Source organism: Urocampus carinirostris, chromosome 2, assembly GCF_059441175.1.
Source record: "Urocampus carinirostris isolate Australia breed hairy pipefish chromosome 2, RoL_Ucar_1.0, whole genome shotgun sequence".
Classification (NCBI taxonomy): Eukaryota; Metazoa; Chordata; class Actinopteri; order Syngnathiformes; family Syngnathidae; genus Urocampus; species Urocampus carinirostris.
In genome coordinates this window covers 20,133,804-20,152,454 of record NC_142350.1, presented here as the reverse complement: position 1 = coordinate 20,152,454, position 18,651 = coordinate 20,133,804, and the positions used below count along the sequence as shown (strand labels likewise).

At 43.2% G+C, this 18,651-nt stretch overlaps 1 protein-coding gene across 3 annotated transcripts in view; it reads right to left on the bottom strand.

The window, feature by feature from the left end:
• Positions 1-18,651, bottom strand: part of akap9 (A-kinase anchoring protein 9) — an 80,542-nt gene that overhangs the window by 35,658 nt on the left and 26,233 nt on the right. For all 3 annotated transcript variants that reach the window (XM_088329324.1, XM_088329326.1, XM_088329327.1), the window contains exons 13-17: positions 10,698-10,862; positions 8,842-8,924; positions 8,600-8,757; positions 6,404-6,522; positions 1,365-1,527 (exon numbers count right to left, since the gene is read on the bottom strand). In XM_088329324.1, coding sequence (XP_088185450.1) covers positions 1,365-1,527; positions 6,404-6,522; positions 8,600-8,757; positions 8,842-8,924; positions 10,698-10,862 — 688 coding nt within the window. The remainder of the gene's footprint in view (positions 1-1,364; positions 1,528-6,403; positions 6,523-8,599; positions 8,758-8,841; positions 8,925-10,697; positions 10,863-18,651) is intronic.

The following is an 18,651-nucleotide window of genomic DNA, read 5'->3' as shown; positions in this document are numbered from 1 at the left end:
GAGCTTATTTTTGAAATATAAAAGTATTTCAAACCATACACAAACAATGTAATATACATATTCACCACATGTTACAACTGTATAAAACAAACATTCATAGCGACATATATTAGATATATGAAAATTAAACAGTTTAGTAGTCTCACCAAGACGCCGTGTTTCCCAAGGTTTGCAGAAAGTTGCTCTGATTTTTCTCAAAGCTGGCTCTGCCATTATTGTGTATGTGTATGAAAACGAATGGAACAGGTGTGTCTGACATAGATGGGAAAGAAATTTAGCACACTGTGCACAGCATTGCAAACACAACACTGCAAAACCTTGATTTACTTTCCCCAGTGACAAAGTATTGGTTTCCCATATAAAGTCTAGCAGCAGTGACGTTATTAAAAAGTCGAAAAATGTAAAATATGCAAAACACGAGCATTCACTTTTTTAGTCTCCTTTTAAAACAGCTGATTGCCAAACCCTCTTGAGCTATTATCCTCATTGTTTAGGATTTTTCTTAAAATGAATTGTGTTTGTGTGATGACCGATAATAGGACAATGAACAAAGTAATAGTTATAAGTGCTTGAAAAATTCTTAATTTTGAAACTTAAAAAACAGTTTGGAACCTCACACACGCAAACAAGAAGACTTGAAAACAGACTGCGACCATAGTTGACCTCAGTAAAATACAAAAAAATCATTGATTTTAATATCAGGCAGAAATACATGAACAAACGTTAATTTTCATTTAAAAAAAATCATAGGTCAAGAAATGTAAATTTATTTTACAAAGTGGAATCCTTATGGAGAAATCACCGCCATGTTTGTCTAGCATCTTGCTGCTACATCGTGCTCTTGGCACTGGTTTTCATTCACATTAGACAATCCAGTGCTTTCTACTGATCAAGTAGTACACACTCAGTTTTGAATATTTTGCTTGGTGCATAATTGTCCGTATTGATACGTAAACCATGCAATTATGCATATTTCATAGTGCCCAGTTTAGGTGTAGCAAGCCCCTGTCCTCTTAGGGGTGATGACGCTTCATAGGACAACACTAAACAAACTAATGCCAACTACAGTTAATCATGGGGGAAGAACAAATGCAACAGCAAAGCCACCAGAAAACTGTGTCGGCATCACTTTTAACCAGACTTGTTGAGAACCATGGCAACAATTCTAAACATTTACTTTACCCAAATTGTTATTACTTTTTAATCCTTGAAAACACAACATTGGAATTCAAGTATTTAAGGATTTCAAGCAACTGTGCAAACCATTAAGTATAGCGAGTCAGTGTGTGAGTTTTTCCAGTGTGAGGTGTGGCCAAAAGCAGGATAACAAATCTGGGTTCACCATGTTGGCATCAAATGCTCACCCTCAGCCCGGTGTAGCTCCAGTGCTAGCTGCTCGCGTGCCCGCGCCTCCCCGGCGAGGCGCTCCTGCAGCTCCTCCTGCTTCTGCAGGAGCTCGCTTATCTCCTGGCTGCGGCGGAAGGACTCCCGCATGAGCTCCGTTTGGGTGATGCGAGCATGTTCCACCTGAGAGGTGGCAACACACAAAAAAGTTTGATAAAGTACAGTTCCTAGTTGTTTACAGGGTTCTTACATATTCATGGCCAAATTTAAGCACTTTAAGTCAAGTCAAGTCAAAGTCAAATTTATTTATAAAGCCCTTAATCACAAAAATGTCTTCAAAGGACTGCACAGGATTACAATGACACAATTACCTGATCTTAAACCAACATGGACTTAAAGACTTAAGGACTTTCAAAGCTACTTTTCCAATTTTGCCAGGACCATTGAAAGAATAAATCCGGTGTGAAACATATCTTGCAGGGTCACAAATATAATTGTGATTAACATATGCGATTTTTAATATTGCGTGTGCATTTTTAAAGACATACGAATTTTAGATCTTGAATCAATCGTAAATATATTTGTGGATCTGAACAATATTTTTGAGAGAAATCTCTTTCCATATAAGTGTTGGGTAATATGTAGCGAACACCTTCAGTTGCAGGAAGTTCTTCCGATTACAATTTGCCACTGGGAAATGCTACCTTAATTTTTTTACATGGCCCATAATAAATGTCCATAATTAATATGTATTCCTTGCACTAATACACATTTCATAATGCCCTGTTTGGGCATAGCATGCACCCTTCCTCTATTGCGCTTCATTGGACATTGCCATAAAAAACTAATGCCAGCTGGCATTAATCACAAGGGAAGAAGAAATGCCATGGCAACACAAAGCCATCAGAAAGCAGTGTCGGCGTCATTTTTAAGCTGACTTGTTGAGAAACATGGTAACAATTTACAAGCACTTCACCCAAAATTTAAGCACTTTCAAATCTTTGTAAACACAACATTAAAATTAAAGCAGATTCAGGGATTTCAAGCACCTGAACAAACCTTGTATATAATAACCAGTAAGTTATATCATATTTGCATTTCATGGTTATGTCTCATAGTTAAAATTGTGTTTATTTTGCTGTTTCACGATGACACCTCATTTGCGTATCTCTGGAGTGCAAAGTTCTTTTTGCCACATTATTCAAAGCAGGAAGTAGTGATATTGTCGCAAATGACGCACGTGATCCAAAGTACGATGTATTTTGTAAGCTCAGACCACTCGACAAATCTTCTAAGTAAGGTCATACGCTTCTCCAAAACCCATCATAGTGCTCAGTTGACAATATTTTATTTATCATGTGCATAAATTAGGCTGCAGGGGGTAAAATATTCATCAGTACTTCTCATGCAACGCCGGAGGTGTAAACTTACAGTGTAAGGAGGCGTGGGCAGGGAGATTCTGGAGATAACTTTAAGCAGGTGACCGTTTGTGCGATGATTAACATGGGAAATTTGCGTCTGAACTAGGACGGCGTTCCTCTCAGTTAAGGTGCTGTACACAGGGAAAGGTCGTGGTAGGGGTATCCGGGATTCCACCTCGTACACATCCTGGTCCTCTCCTTCCACCCACGTGGTTTTTTGCGTCTTGGAATTCCACAGGGAGCGGTGGGAATCCATGGCTGCGCTGGACACTTTATATCGGTCACCGGAGTGGGTTCCACATGACCGGGTGAGAGTTAACGCTCCTGTGGTCTGGTTGAGTGGATAAAAATGTCCGACAACGGATAGCGGTAAAAGGGAAAAGTCCGAACTGAGCTTGTCATCTTGATTTTGGAAATCTGGACGAATAAGTCTGCTTCAGGGCTATTTCTTTCAATGGTATCAGATCACATCCCCTTAGTCTTCTCCCTCTGAAGATTTCCAAACAAAGCTGTATCGCCGTAGCAACAAGCTTTTCCCGAGGGCCCCCCTGTCCTTTTAATTGCTCAGTACAGGCGATGGAGAACTGACATGACTGAGATCCTTCCAGAGTTTGCATGTCATTCCCGTTCTAATCATGCTCTTAAGATTACTCACCGAAAGGTACAGAAAACGTCCTTAATATGTTCCACAAAAAAACGATTGAAATCCAAGACTTCCAATGGCTGTTTTTCCCTTATTGCGGTTTATAGAGTATGCGGATCACCGAGCTGAAGAATTGTGCCGTGTGACACCGAGAGCGAGGGAGAGAGGTAGGGAAGGGGGGTGTGGCTTCTTCCCTCAAAGCTACCGGGCCGGCCAGGTAGAATAGCAAATAGATCTCTATCCCAAACACATTAACACCACTCCCTATTGCACGACAGCACTCACAAATAATAAGCCCTAGACAACACACACATGCATGCACACACCCTCCCAGCAACAGAGTTGTCAAACCGGATCCATTTTTGCAGCAGCACGCACTCCAAAAAGACAATAGCTATTCTAAAAATTTCAACATGTTACTTCCCTGTCTTGGATCACACTAAAAACACTTAACCCATGGCAGAAAAATCATTAGAGAACTTGTTTGTTGATTTCCCGTCTTTGTATGAGTGATTTGCTCTTTTATGTCAATAGTTGTTCCCAAAAATGTTATTTTAGTCTTATTAAATGGGGCGTACCCATGTACTTATTATTGTTTTTGTTTTTTAGCACCATCAAATTAAGCCAAGTTGTCCTCTTTTATGATTGAGATGTTTATTAGATATTAGATTAAAGATCTTAAGCCTGGGCCCCAAAATGTCAGTACAGTATTTATTTTTGGGTTCGGGCCGGGCTTCCAAGCAGGTCCGGGGATGTGATCTGATGCAAAAGGCATTTTTTTTTTTTTTTAATTATCCACCCGTCATTGTTCTTTGTTTTGGTGCCACAAGAGGAGGGGACAGGAATCGATTGCGCGGATCCTCACAAATATAATATGATAATTTGAATATGCTTTGAGCTCAGTCCTTAAAATCAAGTTACCGTAATTTGTCGGGCTCGGGGTGGGCCAGGTCAGGCTGGATTTTATTAGACACGATCTTACCTCTAGTAGAGATGTTCTAGAACCATAACTACTTATTATAGCATTTTTCAACACAGTTTCGTTTTAGTTTTTAACAAGTGGAAAAACTAAAACAAATATTTTCATTCTGTCAATTTGAACTACTGTATGTAAACCAGATGTCTCAAACTCAATTGAGTTGCGGTCGCTGAATCTAGGATCCGGGTGAGGTTTTCAAACAGGGTTTTCCACAAAAATAGCGCTGATAAAAAGATTTCCTGTTCTTAAAGAGAAAGTGTTTTATATTCGTCTGCTAGATGTTGCTGTTATGTGTAGTGCAACCAAAAATGAGTCCAAGGAGGACTAAAAACTACAGAGACTGAAAGCAAGCAAAAAGCAACCTTTTTCTTCCCATTTTTTTACCCAGCCTTTCTGAAAGATAGATAATAAATGGGAAAAAGTGTTTTTTTTAAGGAATAAGAAAAAGGGAAGAAATAAAAATGTGGCATCAAAAGGAAAACAGAAAAAAAGTAGAGGAAAAGAAAGTTAAAAAAAGATACTGGAGAAAAAAGGAATCAAAGAAACGAAAGGTGTAGGAAAAAATAAAATTTACTCTCCTTTTGCTTTTCTTTATTCCCTTTGTTGCTTTTAGTTTCCCTTATTTTGAGTATTACTTGTTGTGTTATTTCCTTTTTTTTTTTTTTTTTTTTCTGTCCTTCCTGGTTCTTTTTTATATTCTTTTTTTATTCATCTTTTCAAAAGAAATACGGGTGCATTTTGAGTCTCTGAATTGTCTTCTTCCGTTGTACTTTTAGCCCTCGTTTTCGGGGGCACGGCAGAATGCAGCGACATCTAGAGGGAAAATAATGCACACTCTCCCTTTAACTTTCATATCAAGGTGGGGACCTCAAATAAACGACAGTTTATTTTTCTTGGATTTGAGTTATAAGCAAATGTGCAAGACAACGATTATCGAGTCAAAGAAGGAAAATTCAAAAATGGTGTAAAAGGGTCTGGCTTTGAAGCACTGCGGTTAGGTACAGTAAAGAGTTTTTAAAATGTTATATTTTTGGCTTTTTACCAGTATATTAAAAAAAATGTAACTACATAATCTTTATCGATATTTAGGTACACGCTTTTTTAATATTTTTAATTTCTTTTGGTGTGTGGCTATTTTAAAGCAGTTTTAGGGGGTTTGTTATATGCGATGAAAGCTTCTAATATGAGAGTATATACGGTACTCAAAGCCGTTTGGGTTTTGCTGGTATTTTTGAAAAAAAAGAAAAAAAAAGAAAAAAAAAGATGAATATTTTCAACTATTTCTGCTTTAGACTGCACAACCTTTTCATTGGATAAGTTTGAGAAGTTTAATTTTTTTTCCCTTGATGGCAGCTTGTCATCAGGGTGGAAGGGTGGGTCCTGAAGTCAGATCAATTAAGAACCAGTTTATTAAACTATGATGTATAAATCAATTTGTACTTGATGGTCAAAATCATCTGCCACTTTGATGCAACATCATATTAATGAGCCAATGGTGTATAAGCCTTCAAAAATAATAGAACCTGTGCAAAAGTTACAAAATTGAATCAATTCTTTTTTAAATATTCACAGGGATGCTTTGCCAGAAGAGATGGAGAAAGACACTGAACAACAGTGACGCCTGGCTTGGACTTGAGTTGCTACAATCTATTTTTAGCTAACCAAGACAAATGGCATCCAAGCATGAGTAAAGCATGAATTTCAGCCACGGGGTTAGGATGCTGCGTGCACTCGTTTACAGTAACAAGCTCAATGGCCTAGTTAAACTTCACTCAGGGGGGCCGCAATACACGGCATGGGGGCGCTAATTCCCTGGGCTGCGATAGGTCGCCAGTGTGTCAAACAAAAGCTCCACGTAAATACAGCTGGTTTCTATGGACGACTGCTGGGAATGAGGTGGCTCCATTGAAAGTGGGGGCATTTTCTAAGGTCCCATTACGCAGTCTTGCTATGGCAGCGAGACCAATGACAGGATCTTTCTGTGTTCAAATGTACAAAATATAGTTTTCTTTGTACCTGATTGGTGGTGTCCGTGATAACCATCAGCATCTTCTCTAATGCAGTCTGGAGGCGACTGCTGATGCCCATCAAGTGTTCCTCGTCCTCCCCCAGGAGTAAGCTGTCCCCAGATTGACCTAGTGATAGAAAAATACAAACTTGACTTATTTGTTCTTTAAACTTCAGTTAAGTGTGTGTTAATGAGTAAGGAGCGAGTGGTGCAATCGTAAGAAGAAAAACATACTTGCACCATTTGGGCTCATTTATAACAAAGCCTTTTATCAACTATATTGATTTGTAGTTCAGTTTACTTTAATTGATCAAAATGGAGACTGACAGGAATTATACAGCTTTTCGTGGCCAAATTCAAGCACACTTTAAGGAACTTCAAAGCCAATTTTCCAATTTCTCCATTAAAAGAAGACATCCGATGTGAAACATGTTTTTGGCGGAGCCACAAATATATTTGCGATTTACATATGCGATTATTAATTTTGTATGAGCATTTATCAAGACACAAGTTTTGGATCTTGAGTAAATCGCAAATTCTTGTAAATCTGAACAATATGTGTGTATAGATTTTTGGGACTAATCTCTCTACATATAGGTGTTGCAGAAAGTTTTTCCCATCACAATTTACCACTGGGAAACCCTACCCTATTTTTTCGCATGGCCTATAACAAATCTCAATGATTGATACGTCCTTGCACTAATACATATTTCATTGTGCCTTGTTTAGGTGGAGCCAGGGATGTAGCCCCGCAAACACACATAACACACACTGCGTAGGGTATCAAGTGCCCAGGAGGGCACCCAAAAAAAAAAACAGGGTAGTAAAAAAAATAAGAGTTAAAATTGTTAATAATATGTGCTAATATGGTCAAACAATCCAAAAGCAGCATAAACCACATTTCCAGAGAAAAGGGGTGAATCTGCTTTGTGCCCTGGCCTATGTCCAGTCTCGTGGTGCTCCCCTGCCCTCCCAATGGTACGTTCGATTACGCCTCATTCGCAATTTGGTGAACACCTGTGCGAACATGGCCTCGAAATGGCAAGAGTCTGGAGCGAGAAAAAAAATAAAAAGAAGAAACTAGATGAAGTTTAAGTGTCGCTTGCCGGTAGTCAATTTTAAATTAGAAAAGCTTCTTTTTCTAACCTATTTCCACACCCATTTGGCGCACTGTTTTAAAGGGCGCACTTTCCTTGGTTCGAAGTTATTTTTTTGTCTGCTCATATGGCGCACTGGCCTATTAAATTAATACAAAAACAAGTGTGCGTATTAAAAAAAGAAACCGACCAAAAAAAACACCGGGAACAAAACTGAGTTTGATTGTGGTTTAATCAAGTATTTATCACAAAGTAAAACACCAGAAAACAACAAAATTGTAAAAAAAAATAAATAAATAAATAAATAAATAAATAAATAAAAATAAAAAAAGACCAAATAGTTTGGCAATCAAAATTGTTTTCAAACGAAGTCCTCAAACTCAGATGGTGGATGATAGTGTTGGGCAGATAATGAAGTGTCACAAGGAAGCGTGCTTTCGCTGTCAGTGAACGTTTTGGATTGATAAGGTGAGTACAAATTAAATTGTTGTCTATGTAAAATATTATTAACGGCACTAAATTATTAACACAAATCACATACAAAGCATGTGAAAACAATATTTTACCAAGACAACAAACTAAAACGTCCTCACGTTATTAATCCAAAAGAAACAAAAAAGAATAACTTATTTAATTCTCGTGTTTGCTGACAGTGTTATGTAAATTGCACTGAGAAATATATATATATATATATATATATATATATATATATATATATATAAAATTTGTGGTGGTGGTGGTGGTGTGGGGGACACCATAAAGAATTTGTGCTTAGGGCACCCAAATGGCTAGCAATGCCCCTGGGTGTAGCATGCGCCTGTCCTTTTCGGCATGACCTGTAGGGTGGGATGAAGAGACAAGCATGAAATCATTCTCCACCCCGCTCCCCCTTTCCTGCTTAATAATGTGTTGCGAGTTCCAAAACAGCGGTGCTAAAAGTAAGACAAAAGCAGATAAGCGTGGTGGGGAAAAAAATATAAAGGCACTTTGAACTCAGTTTGGAATATCTAACACATACCTAATAGAGAAAGTATTCTACATTCAACTTTTTAAAGACACTTTAAATGACGCACCCCACCTTTAATTGCACTGGTAGTCAAAACTTGCCTGAGACATGTAGTTCGGATGGCAGCCCAGAACCAGAAGAAGCTTGCATCTGCAAATTTTGCATGTGAAGGCCCATTGTTTCTTCTGCTGCCGCTGTTGTCTTAAGAACATCAGCCAACACACGACTAAGTCTTTGGTTGGCCCTTCGAAGAATGCTTCTAAAACGAGAGTTCATTCCTATTTAAAAAGCTGTATAACATAATTGTACAGCTGGCGAATAATAACACTAATACTATCATCACCTCTCATCTTCCTTGTTAATGGAGTCAGTATGGCCATCCTCCCCCTCAACTTTTTCCCCACCGTCTTCTTTCAATTGTATTTGCTGCATAGGAAACAGGGAAAACACGGTTAGCAGTCCCGTCATGCCGGAGCCAAAAGAGTGGCGACACAAATTCAAGTGAACAACGACTCTCATAACACAAACACAGACGCACTTGGACTGGCACTGAGAGACACTAGTGTCTTTGTGCTGCCATGGCAACAGGTGCAGCTGGGATGCGGCTGACAAAAAGAAGCGCAGCAGCACCACTAGCTGGAGAAACTGTTGTAGTGGGCATAGTAGTTGAAGGTTCAGTGCATTGCAAAAGTATTGGACTTTGGCTTGGCCATTCTAACACCTTCATATTGTTAGTTTTAAACCATACCATTGTAGATTTTGCTTCATGTTTAGGGTCGTTGTCCTTTTGGAAGGTAACTTGGCGCCCTATTCTTAGGTTCCTTGCACACTACAACCGATTTTCTGGCAGAATTGCCCTGTATTTTGCTCCATCCATCTTCCTATCAACTAACAATCTTTCTAGTCTCTGCTGAGGAAAAGCAGCCCCAGAGCAAGATGCTACCACCATGTTTGACAGTGGGGATGGTGTTTTCAGGGTCATGTGCAGTGTTACTCTTACTTCAAACATGACGCTTTTTATTCAGCCAAAAAAAGATCAATTTTGGTCTCATCTGACTAGAGCATCTTGTTCCACATGTTATGGCTTATTGCAAACTCCAAACAGGCCTTTTTATGCTATTATTTCAGAAAGTGCTTTCTTCTTGCTTGTTTTCCATAAAGGACAGATTTATGTAGAGTACGGCTATAAGTTGTCTTATACACAGATTTTCCCACCTCAGCGATGTAAACCTGCAGGTCATACAAAATGATCATGGGGCTCTTGGTTGCTTCTTTGATTAGTTTTTTCACTGTGTGGGCCGAAGTTTTACAGGGACGGCCAGGTCTTGGTAGGTTTGCAGTGGTTTTATGTGCTTTCAATTTTAATGTTATTGCTCGTACAGAGCTCCAGGAAAGGAGTAAATGTTGCGAAATCTTCTTGTATCCCATTTCTGCTTTGAACTTTTCAAAAACTTTATCCCGGACCTGCTTGGTGTGTTCCTTGGTCTTCCTAACACTGTCTGTTATTCAGTTTTTGCTTTCATAGACTTCTGAGCCCATTGCAGAGCATGTGCATTTCAACTGAGACAATGACACACCATTGCACTCTGTTTCCTTTGTTAGTCATTTGGGTCGACATAGGATCATTCAGAAGTGATCAGGGAACTTCTGGAGTTAGATGCCTGAGCAGAGAGAACAGTGAGCCAACTTTTTTTGCAAAACCTATTATTCCATGTTTTTGTTTTAAATATAATACAAAATGTTCAAATATTTCGGTTCCACTCATCTGCTGTTGATTCTTAGAAAATATTTTCAGTTTTTTAGCTTCAAGTTTTTGTGGGGTGGGGCCAAGACTTTCGTAAAGCACTGTATTTTGTTCAAATCCTCATTTCAGACATGTGTGAGACTCCTAATTGTTGTACATTAGCATTAGAAGTACCATGAAAGTACCTCTTGGCTTCACAAAGAATGATGGGCACTGCTGTCACAAAAAACCCCATAAGAGCAGCTCTCCACATCAGAAATTAGTTATTTGCAGCGTTAAGAGTACTTTTAGAACAAATCCATATGAAGAAGTCAGACCTTGAGACGGATAATTATGAAACCATAAGCCCTCTTGATTCTTAAAAACATGACGTCAACACTCCTCCGCAAGCATCTCCTGAGTTCCTCACAATCAGTGTTAGAGTATCTTGTTTTGCCGATTAGGTCCGAAAGTACCTTCTCCAGACGCTCCTTTTCCTTCCTTGCTCCGAACAAGACAGGGGGGTTCGCGGTGGCGCCTTCCGAATGGGTCTGAATGGCGGTGCTGGTCTGACAGGCCAATTTATTAATCCGGGCCTGCTCAGTCTGCTGTGCATACTCCACTGACATCTGAACAATGGCCTAAAGAGAAAATGTTCATATAAAATATATTCTTTAAGTGATCACAAACAGTTAAAGAATATAGTAAATTAAATGAAAACCTCTTCTACTTTTTGGTAAACACATAGTTTGTTTTAAGCACAGTGCTACATATTCAACGTTTTGATTCAGGTATTTCCAAAGTCCGGCTCGGGGCCAGTTACGGCCTGTGATCAAACTTTTACTAGTAATATGTGGCCCGCCAGTAATGTTGAACGCAGAAGAAAATGCATGTTTACAACAACAACAAAAATCACCAATTCACCAGATGATGGCAGTAGCTCTTTGGCCACCTTGCCCTTAGCTTTCTGTGAGAATTTAAGCCCACCCAATTTCTGACATGGCAACAGTAAATAAAAAAAGGAAAGTTGATTGTGAGTAAAAAAAATTCCCAAAATCCAAAACAACTTCATCTCCCTAATTTGACAAGACACTGTGGCTGTTTTCAAAGAATATAATTTCCAATAAAACATGATGACTACAAAAAGCTAAGTCTGACTCATTTTAAGCAGACTTGTTGAGAAACATGATAACAATTACAAGACTTTAAGAGCACTTCACCCAGATATAAATCACTTTTCAAGCCTTGAAAACACAACATTAAAATTGAAGCATTTTCAAGGCTCTCAAACATCTGTACAAAGCCCGATAACTATCTAGAAAATTTACAACCCAGAAAAATCACATGAGTAATAATAGCTCAATAAAGGACAAGAGCAGTGGTACCTTATTTGTAACACAGACCAGTTCAACGTCTGAAAATATTCTTGCGACACAAAAATTAACATTAGTAATAATAACGTTAACAGTAATATCAATATTATATTGCCTAAATAGATTGTGTAATCACTAAACCACTAGGGATCTAGAAGACATAGGAAAAGGCTTTAGATTTTATCTTATCACCACACTATTTTGACTCATGTTACCACGTTGTTTTGGCTCAACTCTTTCCCATTATGCTCCATTACAACATTGTACCATGAGTAAAAAAATAAAAACTTAATGCCGTTTGCTACATCATTTACAGGACTAGTGGTCTAATGGGTAAAATTTGTCGCTCTCACTGCTGCGATCCAGGTTCAATTCCCGTTGCATCCCATACCGAGTAAATGTCCCATCCATCCATCCATTGTCTTCCGCTTATCCGAGGTCGGGTCGCGGGGGCAGCAGCGTTAAAAGGGAAGCCCAGACGTCCCTATCCCCAGCCACCTTCTCCAGCTCATCCGACGAGACCCCGAGGCGTTCCCAAGCCAGCCGAGAGACATAGTCTCTCCAACGTGTCCTGGGCCGCCCCCGGGGCCTCTTGCCGGTGGGTCATGCCCGGAACACCTCCCGAGGGAGGCGTCCAGGAGGCATCCTTATTAGATGCCCGAGCCACCTCAACTGGCTCCTCTCAACGCGGAGGAGCAGTGGCTCTACACCGAGTCCCTACCGGATGACTGAGCTTCTCACCTTATCTCTAAGGGAGAACCCAGCCACCCTGCGGAGGAAACTCATTTCAGCCACTTGTATCCGGGATCGAGTTCTTTCGGTCATGACCCAAAGTTCATGACCATAGGTGAGGGTAGGAACGTAGATCGACCGGTAGATCGAGAGCTTTGCCTTTCGGCTCAGCTCCCTCTTCACCAGGACAGACCGGTACAGGGTCCGAATGACGGCAGACGCTGCACCGACCCGTCTGTCGATCTCCCGTTCCATCCTACCCTCACTCGTGAACAAGACCCCAAGATACTTGAACTCCTCCACTTGGGGCAAGACCTCCTCCCCGACCCGGAGGGAGCATACCACCCTTTTCCGACTGAGAACCATGGCCTCGGACTTGGAGGTGCTGATCCCCATCCCGGCCGCTTCACACTCGGCTGCGAATCGCTCCAGCGAGAGCTGAAGATCACGGCCTGAGGAAGCCAACAGCACCACGTCATCTGCAAAAAGCAGTGACGCAATGCTTAGGTCCCCAAACCGGACTCCATCCCCGCCAAGGCTGCGCCTAGAAATTCTGTCCATTAAGGTTATGAACAGAATCGGTGACAAAGGGCAGCCCTGGCGGAGTCCAACCCTCACTGGGAACGAATCTGACTTAGTGCCGGCAATGCGGACCAGACTCTGGCACCGGGCATACAGGGACCGCACAGCCCGGATAAGACTGTGCGGTACCCCATACTCCCGAAGCACCCCCCACAGGGCCTCCCGAGGAACACGGTCGAATGCCTTCTCCAAGTCCACAAAACACATGTAGACCGGACAGGCAAACTCCCATGCGCCCTCAAAGACCCTGAAGAGTGTATAGAGCTGGTCCAGTGTTCCACGGCCAGGACGAAAACCACACTGTTCCTCCTGAATCCGAGATTCGACTTCCTGGCGGACCCTCCTCTCCAGTACCCCTGAATAGACCTTACCAGGGAGGCTGAGAAGTGTGATTCCCCTGTAGTTGGAACACACTCTCCGGTCCCCCTTCTTAAAGACGGGAACCACCACCCCAGTCTGCCAGTCCAGAGGCACTGTCCCCGATGTCCACGCGATGTTGCAGCGCGTCAACCATGACACGCCCACAACATCCAGAGCCTTAATGAAGTCCGGGCGGATCTCATCGACCCCCGGGGCCCTGCCACCGAGGAGTTTTTTGACAACCTCGGTGACTTCAACCCCAGTGATACGAGAGCCCAACCCAGAGTCCTCAGGCTCTGCTTCCCCAGAGGAAGACGTGCCGGTGGGATTGAGGAGGTCTTCGAAGTACTCCGCCCACCGATTCACAACGTCCCGGGTCGAGGTCAGCAGCGCCCCATCGGCACTATACAGAGTGTCGATGGCACACCGCTCCCCCCCCCCTAAGACGTCGGATGGTGGACCAGAATTTCCTCGAAGCCGTTCGGAAGTCGGCATCCATGGCCTCGCCAAACTCCTCCCATGCCCGAGTTTTTGCCTCGGCAACCGCCAAAGCCGCATTCCGCTTGGCCAGCCGATACCTGCCAGCTGCTTCCAGAGTCCCACAGGCCAGGAAGGCCCGATAAGACTCCTTCTTCAGCTTGACGGCATCCCTCACCGCCGGTGACCACCAACGGGTCTGAGGGTTGCCGCCGCGGCAGGCACCGACTACCTTACGGCCACAGCTCCGATAAGCCGCCTCGACAATGGAAGCGCGGAACATGATCCACTCGGATTCAATGTCCCCCGCCTCCCTCAGGACATGGGCGAAGTTCTGCCGAAGGTGTGAATTGAAACTTCTTCTGACAGGAGATTCTGCCAGCCGTTCCCAACAGACCCTCACAACACGCTTGGGTCTGCCGGGTCGGGTCGGCATCTTCCCCCACCATCGAAGCCAACTCACCACCAGGTGGTGATCAGTTGACAGCTCCGCCCCTCTCTTCACCCGAGTGTCCAGAACATGCGGCCGCAGGTCCGACGAAACGATGACAAAGTCGATCATCGAACTACGGCCTAGGGTGTCCTGGTGCCAAGTGCACATATGGACACCCTTATGTCTGAACATGGTGTTCATTATGGACAGACCGTGACGAGCACAGAAGTCCAATAACGAAACACCACTCGGGTTCAGGTCAGGGGGGCCGTTCTTCCCAATCACGCCCCTCCAGGTCTCACTGTCATTGCCCACGTGAGCGTTGAAGTCTCCCAGCAGTACGAGGGAGTCGCCAGGGGGCGCGCTCTCAAGCACACCCACTAAGGACCCCAAGAAGGGTGGGTACTCCGAACTGCTATTTGGTGCATAAGCACAAACAACAGTCAGGACCCGTCCCCCCACCCGAAGGCGGAGGGAGGCTACCCTCTCGTCTACCGGGGTGAACCCCAACGTACAGGCGCCGAGCCGTGGAGCAATTAATATGCCCACACCGGCTCTGCGCCTCTCACCACGGGCAACTCCAGAGTGGAAGAGAGTCCAACCCCTCTCGAGAGGACTGGTACCAGAGCCCAAGCTGTGCGTAGAGGTGAGTCCGACTATATCTAGTCGGAATTTCTCAACCTCACGCACCAACTCGGGCTCCTTCCCTGCCAGAGAGGTAACGTTCCATGTCCCAAAAGCCAGTTTCTGTAGCCGGGGATCGTCGCGCCAAGGACCCCTCCCTTGGCTGCTACCCAGCTCTCTGCGCACCCGACCCCTTTGGCCCCTCCTACAGGTGGTGAGCCCATGGGAAGAGGGTCCCACGTCGTCCCTTCGGGCTGTGCCCGGCCGGCCCCCGAGTAAATGTGGTGAGCAATATTTGCAGGTGATCAATTATTGCTCAAATACGGCAAAACCTCGTGTGTAAGGTATACCAACATTAAGAAATTTTTGAAGGCTAAAAAAAATTGTTACCCGAATAAATACGGTATAAGCAAAACAAAGAAACTTCTTTTCCACTTTGTGGCAGAGTACAGAACAAACCACGGCTCGGTACCAGGCTGTGGTATCCGACCATTGATCTATAGAGCAAAAAGTAAAACAGATACATTGAAACAGCATTTGGAGGGAGAGAATACAATTGCCAAAGAGGAAGGCTAGGCCAGAAAATGAAAAAAAAGTCTGATGTAATCAAACCCAAAGGTTAGAACCCTGTGCAGCAATGCAATGAAATAAAAATGTAAATAGTTATAAAATCACAATCAGGTTTGACAGTGCCGCTTGTGACTATGCATACATATTGCACGTTTGACTTAAGATTAGATAAAACTTCCATTTAATCCAGCAAGATAACGTGATACGGTTTGAATCTTTTTCCTTCTGGTTTAATTGAAATATTAATTTTCAATTGAGCATCTGAATCGCATAAACCTAAAATGACAGTTTGTTTTAAGTTTGGAAACAAGGTTAAAAGGAAACTGTATGCAGTTTAGATTTGGTTACAATTATTTGGTTTACATTTAATACTGAATAAAAAACTGCTTTAAATTAAAATGTATTTAATTATCATTATTTGTTATTATTTTTGTTGTTATTATTATCCGAATATTTTACACCGAGTTCAATATTTGCAGTATAAAATAAAAGAAACAGATTTTGCACAATTTCGGGTAAATACATTTTGACCATATTTCCTAAGATTTTCTTTTTACTTTCTGTAATGAAACTACTTATTCAGTCGTTTTAAATTATGGATGGATAGTGTTATGAGTGCACTGCAGGAAAGAGGTCTAAATATAATAGAAGCTAGAGCTATTGTTGGTGATAGGAATGAGTGGAGAGGTGTTGTGAAAGGATAGTGGGATGTTTGGACACATTCTAAGGGATGGGCAGGGCACCCGTATGATGCGGCAGGGGTAAACCAGTGAAAGCTGTCGGGCCCTCCTGTTAAACAGAAGAGTGTGTTGCGTCACCCTGACCTGAGTTACATGGCCGCTTTCTTGTGTCCCGTTTCATCTGGAGGGACAAAAGCATGACCAACTTGGGTATCGAGGTGCTTAAATTGTTTGGGTGTTTAGGAATTTTGGTTGGCCATGGTCCAAACATTTTTGTGTCGTTTTTTTGCTACTTTTTCCCTTTTTTTCTTTTAAATTTTGCATGTGTTTGTCCTGCTGTCCTTCACCCCTCTTGAGGGATATGACCAGGGAAGATAGAAATTACCTTAATATATTTATAATAGATAAACACATATATCTATATCTCCTCCTTGATCTGCTACCTTATCGTGGTGGAGGAGTTTGTGTGTCCCAATGATCCTAGGAGCTATGTTGTCGGGGGCTTTAAGCCACTGGTAGGGTCACCCATGGCAAACAGGTTCTAGGTGAGTGGCCAGACAAAACGCAGATCAGAAGACCCCTTATGACAAGAAAGAACATTGGTCCTCAATTTCCCTCGCTGGACGCGGGTTACCGGGGCCCCCTTCTGGAGCCAGGCCTGGAGGTGGGGTCCGCTGGCAAGCGCCTGGTGGCCGGACCTTTGCCCAAGGGGTTCGGGCACAGCCAGAAGGGACAACGTGGGACCCTCTTCCCATGGGCGCAACACCTGTAGGAAGAGCCAAAGGGGTCGGGTGCGCAGAGAGCTGGGTAGCGGCCAAGGGAGGGGTCCTTGGCGCGACGATCCCCGGCCACAGAAACTGGCTTTAGGGACATGGAATGTTACCTCTCTGGCAAGGAAGGAGCCCGAGTTGGAGTGTGAGGTTGAGAAGTTCCGACTAGATATAGTCAGACTCACCTCCACACACGGCTTGGGCTCTGGTACCAGTCCTCTCAAGAGGGGTTGGACTCTCTTCCACTCTGGAGTTGCCCGTGGTGAGAGGCGCAGAGCCGGTGTGGGCATATTAGTTGCTCCATGGCTCAGCGCCTGTACGTTGGGGTTCACCCCAGTAGACGAGAGTGTAGCCTCCCTCCACCTTCGGGTGGGGGGTAACGGGTCCTGACTGTTGTTTGTGCTTATTCACCAGATAGCAGTTCAGAGTACCCACCCTTCTTGGAGTCCTTAGAGGGTGTGCTTGAGAGCCCCCTGGGGACTCCCTCGTACTGCTGGGAGACTTCAACGCTAACGTGGGCAATAACAGTGAGACCTGGAGGGGCGTGATTGGGAAGAACGGCCCCCCTGACCTGAACCCGAGTGGTGTTTCGTTATTGGACTTCTGTGCCCGTCATGGTTTGTCCATAACGAACACCATGTTCAGACATAAGGGTGTCCATATGTGCACTTGGCACCAAGATACCCTAGGCCAGGGGTCAGGAACCTATGGCTCGCAAGCCATATATGGCTCTTTCTATGAGTATCTGTGGCTCAGAGACCAATTTGATTGCATGCAAAATTTCTCCATCTTGTTCAAAACCGAAGGTGTCTATCCTATTCAGGTACACGTAAAGCCAAACAAAAGCTAAATTTAAAGGTAACACTTCGCAGTATATATAGGGCACGTTTTTCACTACAATTTACAGTCAAGGTGTCACACAGAAAAAGGGGAAAAAAAAACTCGTTTTGGCTGTACAACGCTAAAGAATCCTTTATTTAAAAGTTCACTAAATAATCTGTGTTCAGTGTTCAGATACTTTATGATGAATCCACAGAACTGTAAATACGCCAAAACACCGGAAGAGAACTTAGTCATTTGATTGGGTGAGTGGGAGGGATGGGTGGAGCTATGCAAAAAGTACAAGCATTCCCTCCCATCTCTCGCCAAAGGTAAGCACATAAGGCTCCCTATTCTCAGAATGTTGTGATGTTTTTACAAAATAAATGCTTGCATCTGGTTTTGAAACCAATATGTATGAAAAAAAAGGTCAAAAGGAGTTTAACCGATCTTGAGTAATTGCAAGAAAGAGACAAGTTTAAAGTGGTCTGTTTGTTGAATTTGGGACAGGGGCTCTGGCATTATTCTCTTTTCATAATTTTTATCAAATCATCAAAAATAAATGTGCTGAAGACTAAGCTTTTGTCTGGGGCGCCGGTTTAGCAATTTAGTAAATTTGTCTCATAATTTATGGTGTGGCTCTTTCCCAAAATAAAATTAATATTTTTTGCTTTTATGGCTCTTTGAGTCAAAAAGGTTCCCGACCCCTGCCCTAGGCCGTAGTTCGATGATCGACTTTGTCGTCGTTTCGTCGGACCTGCGGCCGCATGTTCTGGACACTCGGGTGAAGAAAGGGGCGGAGCTGTCAACTGATCACAACCTGGTGGTGAGTTGGCTCCGATGGTGGGGGAAGATGCCGGTCCGACCCGGCAGACCCAAGCGCGTTGTGAGGGTCTGTTGGGAACGGCTAGCAGAATCTCCTGTCAGAAGAAGTTTCAATTCACACCTTCGGCAGAACTTTGCCCATGTCCCGAGGGAGGCGGGGGACATCGAGTCCGAGTGGACCATGT